This window comes from Crinia signifera, chromosome 6 (assembly GCF_055691185.1).
Source record: "Crinia signifera chromosome 6, ASM5569118v1, whole genome shotgun sequence".
Classification (NCBI taxonomy): Eukaryota; Metazoa; Chordata; class Amphibia; order Anura; family Myobatrachidae; genus Crinia; species Crinia signifera.
This window is the reverse complement of record NC_139222.1, coordinates 66,837,170-66,855,711: the sequence shown is the minus strand read 5'-3', so window position 1 is coordinate 66,855,711 and position 18,542 is coordinate 66,837,170. Positions and strand designations below refer to the sequence as shown.

General features: G+C 44.2%; 2 protein-coding genes across 6 annotated transcripts in view; one reads left to right on the top strand and one right to left on the bottom strand.

Moving 5' to 3' along the window:
- ADK (adenosine kinase) overlaps nt 1-18,542 on the bottom strand; it is a 279,777-nt gene that overhangs the window by 230,864 nt on the left and 30,371 nt on the right. Inside the window, exon 1 of one of the 3 annotated variants that reach the window (XM_083146208.1) lies at nt 13,870-14,032. The exons of 1 other annotated variant lie outside the window; for it this stretch is intronic. In XM_083146208.1, coding sequence (XP_083002334.1) covers nt 13,870-13,883 — 14 coding nt within the window. In that variant the 5' untranslated portion in view covers nt 13,884-14,032. Of the gene's footprint in view, nt 1-12,965; nt 13,088-13,869; nt 14,033-18,542 lie in introns of those variants that run through there. One more of the 3 variants, XM_083146207.1, reaches the window with a different exon arrangement.
- Nucleotides 13,829-18,542, top strand: part of AP3M1 (adaptor related protein complex 3 subunit mu 1) — a 55,470-nt gene continuing 50,756 nt past the window's right edge. Inside the window, exon 1 of one of the 3 annotated variants that reach the window (XM_083146202.1) lies at nt 13,829-13,846. The gene's annotated coding sequence lies outside the window, so the exon portion shown is untranslated. Of the gene's footprint in view, nt 13,847-14,081; nt 14,228-18,542 lie in introns of those variants that run through there. The other 2 variants (XM_083146204.1, XM_083146205.1) reach the window with 2 other exon arrangements.

Genomic DNA, 18,542 nt, shown 5'->3' with positions numbered 1-18,542 from the left:
GGTCGCCTATTCATTGTCTAGTTTTCTCGACTTGTCGAGCAGAGCTCACCTGATTTGGTTTTCGGTTTGCTCGACTGTCGAGTTGAACATAACTCGACTTGTCGAGTTATTTTGGGTAAAATCTGTCGAGATAATTCCTGCAGCCTATTCAATGTCAAAGAATTCACCTGACCTCGACTGTTTGAAATCACTCTTCCCTCAAATTTAACTTGACAATTATTTCTGTCGTGACAAGGGAGTTTCTCTTGTTGCATGTTCATAAAGTGTTAAATGTATATGCAGGATTGTACTAATGTTCGTAGTGCTTATCTTGACTTCTGTCTTTGTGATATTTTGCTAAATATTCCTCTTTTGATTAACTTTACATTTGCTGCATGTTTATATGGTATGCTTTAACCCATTATTCCATTGTCAGCATCAGTTTTCAGCTTGTATTATTATGCATTTGTTTAAATTATTCCATTTGGCATATAAGAAGTATTATCTTTTTTTCTGCTCACCTTTCATGTTCACTGTGCTGCATTTTGCCCATTGAAAGTCTTCTGTATACATGTCTATTTATGTCTACTTCTGGTTTGATCAAACACCTATGTTTAGTTTGTTTGTTGCCATTCTTTTGTTTATTTCTACAATGCAATGCATTGCAATTTACCTCAGAGCTCTCATTCCTGTACTGAGACTTCAGGGAGATACCAGCATTGTGCAGTCTGCTGATTTGGAAATGGTTTTTATAGGAGAATTTTCATTTTTAACAAGATATCTACTTTTATATAATTGACTATAAAAATGAAGCCTATCTCTGACAATTGCCACTTTCCTCTAGGGGAGAACTCGACTTGTCGAGCAGGGAAGAACTCGACTTGTCGAGCAGGGGAGAACTCGACTTGTCGAGCTAAATTTTCAGTTAGCAAAATGAGAAAAACAAATGCAAATGCTCGACAATTCGGACTGTTACTGGTGGGATTGAAATTACAGTTTGAATAGGCGAGAACTCGACTTGTCGAGCTAAATATTCATGTCGAGCAAAACGAGAAAAACAAATGCTCGACAATTCGGACTGTCACTGGTGGGATTGAATACCCCCCTAAATCTTACAAAAATAAAAAAATTCCAATAAGAATATGAGTATTTTAAAAAGTACACACAGATTTAAGACAATTTCAGAGTAAACAAACCCAGATTCCTGATCACTTAGGTTGAAAACTCGTCATGAAGGAATCATGTTAGAAGTTGTCAATCTATAACTTGTTCACACAGGATGAATATTCTTACCAGCCTTTATCCCTAAATCCTGCTCTCCTGACCCCACCTATGTGGATTATTAACCCTTCAAAAACCAGAATTGACTACTTGTGCATAGATACCTGAAGGTCCTTTGTGCACCCATCCCCAAGTTTTTCTGGTCAAACAAACACTAAAGGTGTCCAAACGTATCCAATTTGGGGCGATTTCACTCGATCCCAAGAAATTGGCCCAAATCAGATGTTTTTGCAATCCCATCCTTTTAACACCCATGATGTGTTGGGCCCAATCCGTAGGTGTGTGCCAGCGGTGACGAACCGCTGGCACACACCTATGTGCAAGGGCGAGGCCTGGGCTGCGCTGAGCACCCAGGGGTGACAGGACGGCCAGTGTCTGGGTAGCACTGAGCTGCAGGTGCTGTGCGACCAGTGGCGTCCAAATTTTCTTCTTTTATTCAAAAGACAGGCCAGATGTTGATTGGCTGACAAAGTGCTCTCTTAATCAGCGGCAATTCCTGCAACCCAGCTCTTCTCGGGCACTGCTCGCCCCTTCACGGTCACCCCCGGGCTCTCAGCACGGTCACCAGGGTTTTGTTTGTTTTTTAAAATCTCCCCATGTCACTGGGTGTGGAGGAGGTGCCAAATTGCTGGGCATATGCGGCGCAGGTAGAACCTTCCACTGTGTGCACCATGTCAGACATCACTGTTAAATTACTATCCCCCACCCTCACAGGTCCCAGCGCGCCTCCCCCCCCCCCCTCACAGGTCCCAGCGCGCCTCCCCCCCCCCCCCCAAAGTCCCGGTGCTCTAGGCTGCAGCCTGATCGGCCTATTGGCCTTGTCACGAATCTCTCACCCACTCTTCGCTCATTTACATCTCTGACCTAATCTCCCCTTAGACTCATGCCCATTCTCTTTGATCCTCTATTGCACACTGTCTCTACTGCCTACTGATCCCTCCCACTCCATCAGACTATTAAGTCATTGCTATGAGGAAGTCTTGGATCAGCCTATTTTTTAAGTTGCTATATAACGTATAGCACATGATCCATCAAAGTATTTTCAGAAGCTCAAAAATATGTTCACAGTTATATAACTGTGCAAATATGATTAATAAGAACAAATGTGTTGTATCCAAAATAAACACAAATTTGTTTCCAAAACTTGCAGCAAAGGAAGTCACATGGGAAAAGTCATTAAAAAGAAAAACCATTCCCAATATAGAGTGGAAGGGCTAGTCATAATCATTTAGATGTATGTTTGACAGCCTCAGCACACAGACATTTTCATAAGTTCCCATGGTTGTCAGCTTTATAGTAAGATGTGCATCATATGTCAAAAATGTTTTTAGATTTACTTAATAGCCAATAATGAGAACTGCAAAGAGTTGTTTTTTTTTAGCATGGATATGTTCATTGCTACATACAGACAAGTAAAAAATATAGAAACTGCAAACTTTCAAAGGAGATGGAACACTATGAAAATATAGAAAAGCTGCAATTCCTTTTGGTGTGTACACTACAATGGTCTGCAACCTGCTAGAGCAGTAGTTCTTAACTTCGGGCCTCAAGTACCCCCAACTATTCATATTTTCCAGGTCACCTGTGGCTTTTTAAAAAGGTGACCGTTGGTGATAGTGTACAGGCTGGGTGATTTTGAAACCTGTACGCATACGGTGTCCATACACTGTACAATTAGTGTATGCAATCTGGACTAGATCACACCGTATACATTTTACAATGCAACACATACTTTTTGAGCTGTGCAATGGGATGTGCACAGTAGCGCACATCTCATTGCACCTGGCAATTGTACCATGTATGGGCAATTAGGGGAATTGGGGACCGAGGATGGGAACCACTGTGCTAAAGTGATGCAACGACATTCTACCTTCAAACTCTAGTAGATGTTTTGTAAACCATGATATAAAAACCCCCTGAGGCCCTGTTCCATAATCTTACAGATAAGAAGTGATCAGGTCTCTCCCATCAGATATCCGTGCCAACATTGCCTACAGCATGCTATTATGTGAAACAAGTTGAGCAGTCTTAATCATGTAATAAAAAAAAAGGCTCCAACTTAAAAACATACATATATCCAACGAATGCCCCTATTAGGTCTAACCCACAATAATGGGAGTCCAAGGCCCAAAGGCGAGGCTAGGATAACTGGAGTATTGCGGAGAGGAGTAGTGCTTAGGTACAATGGTAAAATGGCAAGAGATATGTAGAACACTGGACCGGACTGGAATCGGGTGCAGGAAGTGGTTGGCTGGAACCAACAGACATACATGATCCGGCTGAAACCTTGGGAATGTTCTGAGCAATGGAATTCAGTTCTAGGAGTCTCAGAGGATTAACGATGGTATGTCAGATACGATAGGAACACTGCAGGCGAGTATGGTAGCTCAGGTAAGTCCCACTTACACAGGCACAACTGGAGCTCACAGATGATGACATCTTATTAATGGTTTTGTGCAGCGATATTAATGGAGTACTCTAAATGGTGACTGGTAGAATTGGGTAGAACTTTGGTATGAGCAGGCAGGTACTGAGCAGTGAAGGCTGGAAGCAGAGATAATCCGATGGTGAACCGATGTTGAAGCAAAGGTAATCGGAGGTGCTTCGGAGACTCTATATAGACTGCTGGAGTACGTAGCGGAGAAGCTATCAGGAACCACAGGGAGTCGTCTGGAATGGAAGGAGTATCAAAAGGTGGCCAGATGTGGAGTCAATGGTGATGGTGGAGAGCCCAATAGAAATAGCTTGGAAGCTAATAGTACACACAGGTGATTGGCTGAGACCAATGGAGCAGATGTAGTATAATTGCTAGAAGTCAGGGTGTGCTGCAGATGACAAAGCACTGGTCTGGAGACTGGATATCACAGGTGCAGATGCTACTAGGCTGTAAACACCATTGCACTGATAATTACTTGGTGTTCGTCCAGCCTCCTTATAGGGAAAAGGTGTTGCTGATTGGCTGGAGAGAAATAATTCAGCAAAGAGTCTCCAGAGTTGGCTGTTGAGCGTCAGGTGACTGCAGACAAGATGCATGTTTGGGAATTGGAGGGAGACTCGGCGTGCAGGCAGCGTGACTGCTGCCTGTGACTTTGGTAATGGAGATGGACAGCAGAGTACTGTCAGGGCTAGTGCAGCATAGCTGTATGCCCCAGTGTGAAATGACCAGCGCCACTAGATGACTGCAAGAGATGCCAGACAGACACCAGGGCCTTAAAAGTCTGTTTACCCCACCATGAGCTTCTTCAGAGCAAGCGAAGAGAAACCCTCAAAACTTAAGAATGTGTTTCTCTGACAAAATAAAAAATGTGTATATTTATTTATTAAAATAACCGCAGGCGAGGAGTGCAGAAAGTAGGAGGGTGCACATCACCAGGCAGGTGCTATAATATCCTTCCAGACTAACAAGGGTACATTCATCCATCCTTTTCTTATCTGGAACCACTCCACGGCAATCCCAGTTGAAATACGTACAGATCCATCCGGCTCCTGAATATTGACAGATCTCCTTTATCCAAGACACCAAAAATGGTCCAGGTTTTAAAGTATATCTATGGTTGGCCACAGGTGACTTAAAATGTACCTCCATCAATTTGATTTTACCATCAGTGCTGAGTTATGGATATCTTAAAAAACTGCACTGTTAAGATGGGTACAGAGACACAGATTTATCTGTCCAATCTGTCTGGTGAGAACAAAAATCTGGTAATCTATGGGAGCAAAAGACAGTAAACCATATGCTCAAACACACTGGAAAAGAAGTGTAAAAATAATAAAGTATTAAACCAAATGGCTTTCCCCAATTTGTCTGAATGCCTTGTCTGATTTCCAGCATTTGGGAGCAAATGGTTGATTCTTTGCTCCCATATATTACCAAACTTTTGTTCTGACCAGAAAAACCTGGACAGATAAAGCTTTCTGTGAGTACCCGGCTTTGGGAACCACTGAACTGTGCATTTGAATTAAAAGCATGGGATCGTATTATAAATAGCTAAATGCATAAGAAACTGGTAGCAGTAAAGGAAGCAGCTGTAGTAAATTGAGTGCTTTCAGAGAGGATATTACCAGTGGAGTATCTCAGGTGGGTATTCAATGTGTGCCAATATTTCCAACAAATTTAAAATATCAGCACATACCTATTCAATTGTGGCTGTTTTCTACGGTCCCTCTATGGGGGTTGTGGACCCCCTAAAGCTGGGGTAGCCAACCCTAGTCCTCGAGAGCTACCAACAGTGCATGTTTTGCAGGTCTCCTCACAGAATCACAAGTGAGCTAAGTAGCTCCATCTGGGTATCTTTTAAAATGTGTCAGTGATTAATGAGTGCAGCAGCTAGGTTGTCTGGAAAATGTGAACTGTTGGTAGCTCTCGAGGGCTACCACTGCCCTAAAGGGAGAATGCTCAACAGTTGGGATCCCGACCAACTGGGGCTAATCGCACAATCAGGGTTTCGACGTCAGTATCCCGACTGCTGGTCAGTCATCCTGAAAAAAGAGATTGAACACCACCTTTAGTAGTTATTGCACAGTAATCATATACGATAACCAGATAATATCACCTTCCAAGGCAGAAATACTCGCAAAGCCAGAGGATGGGGGGGGGGGGGGGGGGGTATTATACATGGGTCAAATGTCCCTCATCTCAGCACCCACTGCAGCTGTAAATTTCCCAATTTGTTAATAATTTCCACAGGTTAGGTCAGACACAGTACAGAAAAACTATTTTTCTTGTCCACGTGGATAAAACGGCTAGACTGCATGGGAAAAACCTCAAGTCTGATCATGAAAACCTCAGTGTTCTTATTGTAGAGCAACAAGACGTGCATATTTGTGTGTACTCCTGCAAGTAGCATCTACTATGTATTACTACTGTAAATATAAACAACGATCACTGAAAATCTTTGCTTAGTTAAGGACAAGTTTTAGTTTACTATAATACAATGAGGTCTTTGAGCCTTAAGAAAACATCGTAATTTATCATACACACTAGGCAATTTTGAGCTCAGTTTAACCCTTTGAGCTGCTTTCAGCTCAAAAGCCGTTGTGTACGGGCCAGCTATGAGCACCAATGTGTGCTCCCACATAGTCGCTGGCCCCGTCGCTCATCACCAACAGATGAGCAATGGGATGGACTGCTTTCCATGGCATCCTGCTATAGAAAGTCACCCACCCCCAGGGGGGGAAACACAAAATTGCTTGTACGGGTCAAAATCGTTCAGTGTGTGTGCGCACTGAGCGATTTCCAGGCCAGCCATTTTCAAATCATCGCTGTGCATACATGCTCGGCAAAATCGCCCAGTGTTTCTGGACCTTTATTCTGGTTTTTCATCAATTTTATACTGTCTCCATACTTAAGCATTTCCTAGCTCTCTGAAAAACATGAAATACTGTAGGAGTGCTAATCCATAAGCTTAAGGACACAAAAGAAGTTCCTCTGCAAAAACGGAAACTCCGCTTTGACAACGCAATACATTTTAAAAGAGTCCTTTGTTTGAAAGCAATATAATAGTCCTTTGGCGTGACATGATTTTTGCTGGTAGGTGAATTTTCCATGTCATCCTAAATTTTTGAGCTACTAATCTAATTTACCATTTTCTGATGCAGCCTTACCTGAAACAAAGTGCACTGTTTTATGTCTCCGCAAGGAGTAAATGAAACAGTTTTCAGATGTGCTGATATATTTAATTTAAAAACAACACTCCAGGGCAGGATTGCAGCAATCACAGGAAACAGCATTGTATATTGTAATAAAAGAAAAATGTGGGCATAAACCAGACTGACACCAACATCTACACTACAGCTGTGGGGTTAGACACAATGAACAGTATTCAATGCTAAACGGTAGGAATTGCAGAAAACAAGCAACCCTCGCCATTTAACCCCTGTGCCAGCCGAGGGATGTGGTCACTGGGTCTACAGCATGTTGGTCGACAAGCATTGGTTGAAGGTCAAAAGGTCGACATGGGGTTTTTCACAGTTTTTTGAGGAGACGTGCCGACAGGTGTATTTCATGCCCTACCATCCACTAGGGTGTGGTGGGAGAATAAAATAGTGTTCCGAGCGCAGCGAGGCATCATGCCCGATGCATCGCGAGCAATGCGGTGCATTGGAAACTGTGTCCATGTCGAATGTCAACATTCGGGTAAAAAAACGCAGTAAAAGCCCCATGTTGACCTTTTGACAATCAACCTAATGCTTGTGTCAACCTATTGACCATTTCGACCTTGTCCCATGTCAACCTAATGCTTGTCGACCAAACGATCCCAACCCCCCGGCCGCTCACCATATTCAATGCTCTGGGGGAACCCTCGCTGTCAGATGATGGTGAGGATTCCCCCAAACAGCTAAATTCGCGGCTAATGCAGAGAGCCCGCTGCATTTAGCCACAAGCCTCGCTGTTCTGGCGTTTCCATGCCTCTGTAAAAACCCAGTGAGGTGAAAACAGCAGTACAGAAGTGCAGTTAAATACTGCCCTGCGTGCAGCACTGCTCGCTGTCACAGCTCGCAAAAAGCATTGAATATACCCCAATGGGGGAAATTTTACTAAGATGGGAGTTCTATTTCACATTGGTTGCTAAGTGCAACCAATCAGAATCTTATATAATTAAGCACCTTCTAGAATATAATCGATAGTATCTGATTGGTAGCCCATAGCAACATCCCCTCTGAAATAGAATTCTCATCTTAGTAAATTTGTACAGAGCTTCTCCCAAAAAGGATATTCGGTACTTATGTAATATCTGGGCTCCCGTTTTTCTTATGAGACCGCGTCCGCTCGCCACGCTTCGGGCACGGTGTATATAAAATCAACTCCATGCATAGTTGGATAGTAGGGGTATGAAAAAATGGGGTGCATTTAACATGGGAGCCCAGATAATACATAAGTACCGGATATCCATAATGGACCACATTTGGTTGAACTAGGTTGTTGGTTCCCAGGCAGGGCACAACAAGCTTATGGTAGGAGAAAAAAACACTCCAAGAGACTCTCCAGCTACTAAGGATCATTCTGCTCATGCAGCAGTGATGGTATCCGTGTGACTGGCAGTCAGCTGCGTCGCTGCACTGCATGCAGTACAGGAAGAGCAATGCTCAAAGAACAAGAGTGGTCTATGGGAATTGGTTATGGATCAAAATCTGCTGCAATTTATGTCACCACAAATTACTACTATATAAAAGCAAGTGTGTATATCAGATTGCCTAATGTAATATCCAGCAATGTTAAGGGTGAAAAGAGCGCACAGTATCTGCAGCTTTGTTAATAGGTGCTGAGTACATCTGGCAACTTGTTTACAGAACAGTGGAAAAGAATCGGACGGTGACTGGGGCTCTGTCAGCTTAGCTTTGATTGTTGATAGTAGAGTGTGCTACTGTGCAGGCTCCATGTTTTCCTCCTTCACTCCCTGTTTCAGGATGGCCACTGAGCATATTATGGAACATGCACGTCACCATCTTATCACTGTGTTACAGCACCAGCGGGAGACCGTAGTCTTCAACTTATCTAAAGGCCCCCATACACTAGCCGATTTTGGTCAGATTTCTGCCAGATCAGTCGGATCTGGCAGAAATCGGACCAAAATCGGCTAGTTTGGATGTCCCCTCAGATCCGATGCGCGGTCCCGTGCGCATCGGATCTGCGTCGGGTGGTCGGACCTGCTGCACGTCCGACCACCCGACTTGGGACCTAGTGCGGCGGTAGAGGGAGCAGGGGGGGCTGGGGACGCTGCGGGGGACACAGGCGGCATAGAGCCGCGCAGGGGGAGACGGCGGGAGCTGTCAGTATTGAATAAAAAAAAAAAAAGCCCATACAATGCATGGGCGGCCTGTGATTGGCTGAGCGCTCTCTCAGCCAGTCAGCAATTGGCTGAGAGAGCGCTCAGCCAATCACAGGCAGCCCATTCATTGTATAGGCTTTTTTTTTCTACCATTGACAGCTCCGAGTCCCGCCGGCTCCCCCTGCCCGGCTCTATGCCGCCTGTGTCCCCCGCAGCGTCCCCAGCCACCCCCGCTCCCTCTACCGCCTCGCCGCACAGACGCTGGGGGGACACAGACGTGTCACCCGCAGCGTCCCCAGCCCCCCTGCTCCCGCCTCGCCGCACAGACGCTGGGGGGACACAGACGTGTCACCCGCAGCGTCCCCAGCCCCCCCTGCTCCCTCTACCGCCTCGCCGCACAGACGCTGGGGGGACACAGACGCTGTCCCCCGCAGCGTCCCCAGCAGCGGGGGACACAGAGTCCCCAGCCCCCCCCCCCCCCTGCTCCCCGGGTTTTTTTACATGTGATAAATCGAGACGATCACATGTAAAAAATGGCACATCAAGTGCCAATCTAATCAAGCTCCTCCGGGGAGCAGCCGGGGAAGCTCAGGGGGAAGTCGGGGGCGACTTGTCCTAAGGACAAGTCGCCCTAGTGTATGGGGGCCTTAAGAGACCTTCGATATGACACTGCTCTGTAACCCATATACACCAGCTGGCTCGTGAGCTGTAGGTCACCCCCAAACCCCACCAGCTCTGCTCTAGGAGACCACAGTGTGTCTAATGCTGGGTACACACCAGAATGATGATGATCGTGAGCAGATTGTGAGACGACCACACGATGGGCAATCTGCATCTGATCCCGATCTGTACCCAGTTGAAGGGGTTGTTTTCAAATCCTACCTGCAGCAGGTAAATTCTGCAAAACAACCAAGCGACCAGCAGGCACGCGCGTCGGATCTAAAGAATGCCCAATTTACATACAATCGGTCGAAATTGTATTGAAATTGGGGGAATTGAGGCCAAATCTTTCTGGTTTGTACCCTAAATGACAGAGTACAGCTGTACACGGTATAACATTAATTAGCCATTTAACTGGTTAAATACCTGGGCTATGTAGCATTAAGCCACCCTATTATGTTGTGATTTGCAAATCACCAATACATCAGTTATACATTTACAATACAATACAATACAAAATGGGAGCATGTACTGGTCTAAGGGGGATATCCTATAATCCACAAAGCCAAATCACTTGATGGTCATTATGGCAGCATTCAGTTAAGAGGCAGTATTTAAAATCGGCACAAAACATGGGATCAGGGATCGGTCCTCGATCACACGTGTTATCACAGGTCCCTGGGGCTGCTCATCAGGGATTATGCTTGAAGTGCTCTCAGGTACCCAATAAAAGCCATTAACAGAGGAAAGATATGTAACAGGATAACCCTGACCATGCCTATTAGCAGCCGTGAATCACCACTAATAGGATATCCCCCATATTCTACTTTTTAGATAGAGAAAACCGGGTACTTATGTAGTAACTGGGCTGCCGATTTTTTGATTGTATGCCTTAAGTTAAGGCATACAATCAGATGCGATGCGATGCGATATCGCATCGCATCGCATCCGATATCGCATCCGATATCGGATGCGATGACCCGATTTTTCCATAGGAATCAATGTTAAAATGATTCCTATGGAAAAATGGGTCCTTTTCATACCCCTACTATCCAAGTGGGCATGGAGTTGGATATAAACCTGTGGCGAGCGTAGCGAGCCACCGAGCCCGAAGCGTGGCGAGCGAAGCGAGCCCCGCGAGGGGACGGTATTCGTCCCCTCGCGGGGCTCGCTTCGCTCGCCACGCTTCGGGCTCGGTGGCTCGCTACGCTCGCCACAGGTTTATATCCAACTCCATGCCCACTTGGATAGTAGGGGTATGAAAAGGACCCATTTTTCCCATTGAATTCCATGTTAAAATGGACTCAGTCCATTTTAACATTGATTCCTATGGAAAAATCGGGTCATCGCATCGCATCGCATCGCATCGAATCGCATGGTCGCATGCGATGCGATGCGATCTCCCGATCCGACCCGATTTAGAAATCGGCAGCCCAGTTACTACATAAGTACCGAAAACCGCAAATGTTTGTTTTAGACAGCAGGAGCTGACCATCATGCGCTGAAAAAATCCCCTCTACATATTAAAATACGAAACACATATCTGGACACAAGAATTATGTATTAATAAGGAGTTTTAAGAATGTACCCTTAAGATCTGTGCAAAAACCGTCTAAACAAAATCCCAAAGTCTGTACACAGCTCAAATAGGTTTTCAGCCAACTGATTCTATAAGAACACACAGGTGTAGGAGGGAAAATATTTGGGAGACATTATTATAACATATAAAACAAACCAAAATGTATCATCATAATTGCACTTGGTACATTTATTTTTTTTATACTTTTTTTTTGGGGGGGGGGGGACGACACTATAAATGATAAGTAACCATCAGCCACAGTAGGGCTAGGTACATTATTTCCTTTCTTTGATATTAAAGATTGTGTATTGGCTGGCTAACTTCTATAAAGGATTTCAAATATCAGATGTCTACAAGACGTACTTCACAACATCATCCTTTACAGTCACAGGACACCTTACTAGCTAGATATATACCCCGACCACATCGCAAAAATAAACTGGGATAACACAGGGTCAAGGTGCAGTGTGAAAGCACCAAAGTGAATAACCCCGGATAAAAGAAAGGAGTATAATGGGCAACCCGGGTTCAGTGTGAAAATCTCAATTCCGACTGTCACCCCTATCTGTCCCTCCCCTTTAGAATGTAAGGGCCCGCTTTCCTCATGTGCTTTTCCAGGATAGTCTTGATTACCTTCTCTTATACCCCTTTTAGACATACTACCCGGGATTTTGGTCAGGTCACTCCCGGGATTTTAGTAACAGACCCCCTTTCACACTACACCTCAAATCCAGGAAAAACCCGGGTATACCCCTTTCACACATAAGCCAGGCTTTTCAAGCATTTCAGTGTTTCATCATTAAAATGGGACACGCCCCGGCAGCAAAAAAAGCAACATCACATGTTTAAAACTGAAAAACCCGGGTAAACCCATTCAGACATAAGCCAGGTATTATACCCGGGAGTTAAATACCAGGAAAAACCCTGGTCAATTGCAGGTGCTCAGTATCCGGGAGTGAAATCTTTTCAGACATACCCTTTCAGACATACACTAATCCCAGGTCTGGGCGCGTTCATGTGAAAAAACCCGGGATTTTCGCGTATATGTCTGAAAGGGGTATTACTAAAGCTGCATACACACACTTATTTTAACCAATATCTTTCATTTTGGCCCTTCTGAAAACATCAGTCAGTGTGTATGCTACGAGCGATGATGCGCATACTCGCCTGATGTTCATTAAGGGGGTTTGGCGACTGTACAGGCAGCTCAATTTATAGATCTTTAAAAAAAAAAAAAAAAAAAAAAAAACTGTAGCTAGATTGTTAGTCTTTCCTCAAATCATTCAGTGTGTATGCACCGCATCTTTCATTCAGGACACTGGGGAAGTTCAATGGAAATTTGTCACCAATGTATTTCAGTGCATACATCATCCAGTGTGAATGCACCTTTAAACCATCCTTAACGGAACCAAATCCTTCAGTTTTCTGCCACACTGAAACCTATTCTCTGCTTATGCAGCTGTTTATGTTCTCTGTAGAGATCCCAACTTGCATGTCCACCAACTGTACACCAGTTTTGCGTATTCGTTTATGTACCCTGTAAATAGGTGCTGCGGATCCCTGGTAGATAGATATCTATTTACACATACATACACAAAGCAAAGAAAATCTGAGAATATTTGTTATAGAACTGTATAGCGCATTTAAATAAAGCAACAAACCATGTGATAAGAAATGCAGCAGTAAAATAAATTTACCTGGTTTTCTTTTGGTAATACCGTACAGTAGTGGTCAGATATTGAACATAACGCGATTTTGTGAATGCAAACATTGCTTTTTTTTGACATTTGAAGGCACAGACTATGAACTTGCGCAGTGTTGTAACTTATTATTGTGCTAGCAGTGTGCAGTGGCCTTCCAGCTAAATAACACAAGTGCACTATGTAACGGTGTCAAAAGAAAGAAGTCAATTGGCCAAAGTAATTTGGAAGTGTTCCCAGAAATAAATGAGCACTCGCTCAGTTTTACATGGTCACATATGGTGTTAAAGGCCATAAAACTGTCACAGCCAGTGAAAGGGTTAAACCTCGATCTTCCCCCAGAAGTTAAAACAAGGACATTGAGTAATGCTTTAGTAAATTGCAAATATTGACAAATGCCAGAGTCCACTTTCCCTGAACACATGCTGGACAACTGTCATTGGGAATTAGAACAGGTGCACACGTGCTGCAAAAAATAATAAAAAAAAAAACCAACCTTTCATCCCATAAGGTTTTTTTTCCCCTTAAAATATTTGGAGCAGCTTTAACCCATATGGACATTGCTGTATTATTTAATACACTATGCAAAACAATGCAGCATGCTTGTGTATAAAAACAAACGCTGCTTTTATGTACAAGCATATCCGTACTCATTTTAACCACGAGCTGTATAATGAGGTTAAAAATTAATCTATGTTCACACTCTTCTAGCTCCATGCAGACTTAGGTGAAAATAAAAGCCTTTGCACAGTCCCTCCCTTCTACAACACACGCATGCTAGCTGACAGCAGGTTACAGGATTGCAGCATGGATGGGTAAAAGTTGTCCACATATGCAGAGGTTGCATGTCAAGCTACAGGCACAGCCTACAGATTCAGGTAAGGAGAGAAGGGGAGGTTACCTTAGAGCCGGCATGTTGTCAAAGAGAGAGAGCGCCAATGATGGTGAGCGCAGACGACTGGCACTGGGCAGTAACGCTATTACTACCAGTCACTATAATGTGTCTGACTAGCAGCAACAGCAGCGTGCTTCCAGGCGAGCAGATGTATGATTTCACCACCAACCGGAAGCTCCGCCCCTCCCTGCGCTGATTGGCTACGACGCGCCTGGACAATCAGAAATGCATCTGGCCACCCCGCTGGCGGCTAGGCGCTGCCTTCCCCGCACACACCCGCTGCTGCTGCTCCCACTGACAGCTGCTGGCCTGTGATAACACCACGTGTGCCCGGGCGCTGCTGAGGGGCCAATGGCCCAGCTAGGTATGTAGATTATTGGTGGGGAGCAAGAATAAATAACAACAATCATAATACTTTAACGTTTTCTGTCACCTAGGAAAAAGGAGTACATTCAGTTTTTTTGTTTGTTTTTGTGATAGTATTTTCATTACTGGTAGGACTAGCAAATCGCTAAAGACGGCAATCTCCTCCCATACCAGGGCTTATCAGGATCTAATTGACTTCACAAGGACACATGTATAGTATATCTATTTAACACTGAATGTTCTGTAGGTGCCTGATTGTACTAAGAGACGTACCTACACACCTGGGACATTGTATTTTATACCCATACCATAACATCACACACACAGTATAGGCAGGGCTTTTTTCAGATAAAAGGCACAAATTGCTATTAAAACAAATAAAAATAGTAACATGATAACAAATCTGAAGATGTGCTGAGATGTATTATAATTCAGTGTCCAAACACACAGCTGTTTAAATCATACTTGCATACCTCCCAGCATGACCCTGTCCAGGAGGGACACAATGCTCTGTTTCTGGACTTCCCTCTTAATGTATGATTACCATCACCTGTTTTAAACAGGTTAATTAATAAGAAAGGTGATTAATAACCACAGATGATACTAATCATAAATGAAGATGGAAGCCCAGAAACAGAGCAATGTGTCCCTCCTGAGAGGGTCATGTTGGGAGGTATGTAACTTGCCTACCTTACCGATGTCGAATACTTTTGCCATCGATGGGGGAGAACCATATATGGTCGCTTTAATGTCTCCTTTTGCAAAAAATGGATAGCAATACTTAATAAATGTAGCCTCGACTTAATTTTGCTCGTCATCGAAGAATCAGGTCGTGAGCTTGATGTGGTGCGTGATCGCATTAAAGTATTTGAGGATTCACATAAGGCTTCCTTTTCAGCTGATACTTCCACTGATTGGATTGATAAGTTGAATAAGCAGGTGATTGGCTACAAACGTGACTTGATTCAATTCAAAAAACAGAAATTAAATCGTGTCAATTTGGACTATGAGCAAAATTCTGTCTATTCTTGGACCCAAGGGGGCAACCATCAATCGGGCCCTCGACATTATGGCCGGCAGAATAGACGACACGGTTATGTTGATAGGAATGGGACTGATTCCTCTGTGGAGGCTCATACCACTAGTGACTCTGATGGTACCACCAAACCTGCCCGACGTGCCAAGAAAGTCCTTCCCCCTTTAGGGGTTCGCACGAGACTAATCAATTCCCGCGACGGAGGTATAGGACGAGGAGAGGAGGCCAATGCCAAAGGTCGCGGAAGGAGAGGCAGGCCCCCATTGAGGACATAGTATTTAATTTATCCTCCCATACCTTATCTGATGCTGAGCGGAGGGTGCTGAATAAAGGGCTGTCGTTTGTTCCTACTGCCAAATTTGATCCAATGCAATGGGACATTGAACGTTACAAATTAAATCGTTTACTTAAATTGAAAGAACATTTCAATAAGACCCCTGTTGCCCCTACCCTCACGTCTGACCAGAATTGTACTGACATTCCTTTACAGGTTTCTCGTTTGCAGCCTAAATCTGTCTTTGAACCATTGTCTAACAATGTAAATATTAAATCCTTTATGCATGCACTTGAACATGAAGTGGCTACTAATGTGGTGTCTAAGCAGAAGGTTAAAAATGTTTCCAGGGCTAATCTGTCTAAGGAGGAGTTTGATGCCCTGCGTGATTTGGGCAAATACACAGATCTAGTCATCCGGCCCGCCGACAAAGGCGGGGCCGTTGTACTACAGGATCTCAGTGATTATAAAAATGAAATCATCAGGCAGCTGTCTGATTCTAAGGTGTACAGCCCTTTGGCTAAGGATCCCACCGTTGAGTATACCGCTCTGCTGAATAACATTCTCAGCACAGCAGTGGCTGATGGTATCATTTCCACCGACTTAGCCTCTGCCCTCACTGTTCAACATCCTGTGGTACCTCTATTATACACGTTGCCCAAAATACACAAAAGGCTTCAGGCTCCTCCCGGTAGACCGATTATTGCAGCGCGTGGGTCACTTTTTCAGAATGTGTCCACGTATATCGATGCATTACTACAGCCTTGTATTAGGAATTCACCTGGTCATTTGCTTGATACCACTTCTTTTCTTAATTTGATTAATAACATCGGTACTATACCTAGTGATAGCCTATTGTGCAGCATAGACGTTACCAGCTTATACACAATCATACCCAATGCAGCTGGGATTGCAGCTGTTAGGAGTCTGCTGTGTGACAATATGCATTACGTTGGACCTGACATTGATTTTGTTGTTAATCTTCTTGAATTTGTGCTCACGCATAATTACTTTCTTTTCGACAGGACATTCCATCTGCAACTCGTTGGCTGTGCGATGGGGAGTAATTTCGCCCCATCGTACGCCAACGCGTATATGATGGTCATGGAACGGGAAATATTTTTCCAGCGCATCGATATATCGCGGAACATTTTTTTGTATACGCGTTATATCGATGATCTCTTTGTAATCTGGACAGGGACTCATAGTGACTTTGTTACGATGATCGAACAACATAATGTTACTAATAGCCCTGTAAAATTCACTTACACTGTGGATAACACTTCTGTTAATTTTCTGGATGTGGCACTTAGGATTGTGGACGGGACGGTGGTGACTTCGGTTTTTACCAAGCCCACCGACCGTAACACATTCTTACATGCTACCAGCTGTCACCCTAGGTCCAGTAAGTTCGGTCTCCCTTACTCTCAGTTCCTTAGAGCTAGACGCATTTGTAGCACTGAGGCCCTAGCCATACAACATATTAATTTAATGCTTGAAAAGTTTGTTGCTAGAGGCTATGACGCTCGTCTTCTCCAGGAGGCTAAGAGTAAGGCTTTATCCAAAGATAGGGAATCTCTTCTCAAATACCAACCCAAGAAGACACGTGCAGAGAACCGTCTGCCCTGGGTTAATCATTTTAATGTTCTTAGCGGTGATATCAACAAGACCACTAAACGATTGTGGCCACTCATACAGATGGATAACACTCTCCCTCTAGGTGATATATCGATAATGCCGTGTTACACTCGTGGCAGGAGTGTACGCGACATTGTCGTGAAATCTGATGTAACCCGCATATGTGAAGCTGGCAGCATACAATTCCTGGGACAGAACCCGGGTTGTTTTAGGTGCCTTAAATGTACAACCTGTAGGGCCCTTATAACTGGTACATCTTTTTGCCATCCCCATAGTGGTAGACGCTATGGATTACGCCACAGGATGACTTGTACTACCCGTTTCATCGTTTATATGATATCCTGCCCGTGTTCCCTACACTACATCGGTAAAACTGACCGTACTTTGAGAGAGCGAATGGCTGGTCACCGTCATGCGATAAAGTTAGCTTTTGAGAAAGGCACCAGCGACCAACCAGTGGCTCGCCACTTTTTGGAGGCTCGGCATACGTTGCCGATGCTTAGATATATGATTATTGACCACATTCCTGCCACCATTCGTGGTGGCAATCGCTCTCTCAAACTACTACAGTGCGAAGCAAAGTGGATCCAGTGTCTCAATACTGTGGCCCCCAAGGGGCTGAATGAGTTCAGGGGTCTACACTGCTTCCTTTGATTTCATAATTCCATGATGTGTCTTGTTGTATTGTTTTGCTATCCATTTACGTTTATTAATTTTGCTATATGGTCCTTTTACTATATTGTGACATCATTTAAGCATTATATATTGCTATTAATTGCTAAGACATATATTGCCCTCTACGGCAGTCTCTTCTGTGTTTTTATATATTTCTTCTTTTTTTTGATATTTCTGGTTATGGTATTATGCTTTTCACCGTTTGTTATTATTATGCTCCGTATAGCTATGCGTCATAGGTCACATGACATTAGCCCGATAGAGGTCACCTGACCAGGAACTGGTACAGGAATACTCTCGGGCGTTGTTATTGTTTCTCCATGGTAACGCAAGTTCCACGCTTCGCGCCGGTGTATGTGTTACCTGCGTGATGACGCGCACCTTGTGCGCCTGTCGCGCTGACGTTACGGCACCTCCGGCGGTGGCGCGAAAATACGTGAGTATGATTTGTGCACTGATCCTTATGTTTGGTATAAATAATGCTTCATTGTACTGTGAATTTTACCTCCTGATGACGAACTAATAAAAGTTCGAAACGTTGAAGTATTCCTGCTGTTCGTGTGCTTTATATTGAAGAGTGCCGCCTCCTGTCTGTATTCGTGTTCCCTGCTGGGTAATTGGATGGCACCTGCACTTTGAATGCCTGTCAAGGACGTGCTGCTCGACCACTTGGTAATATATATATATATA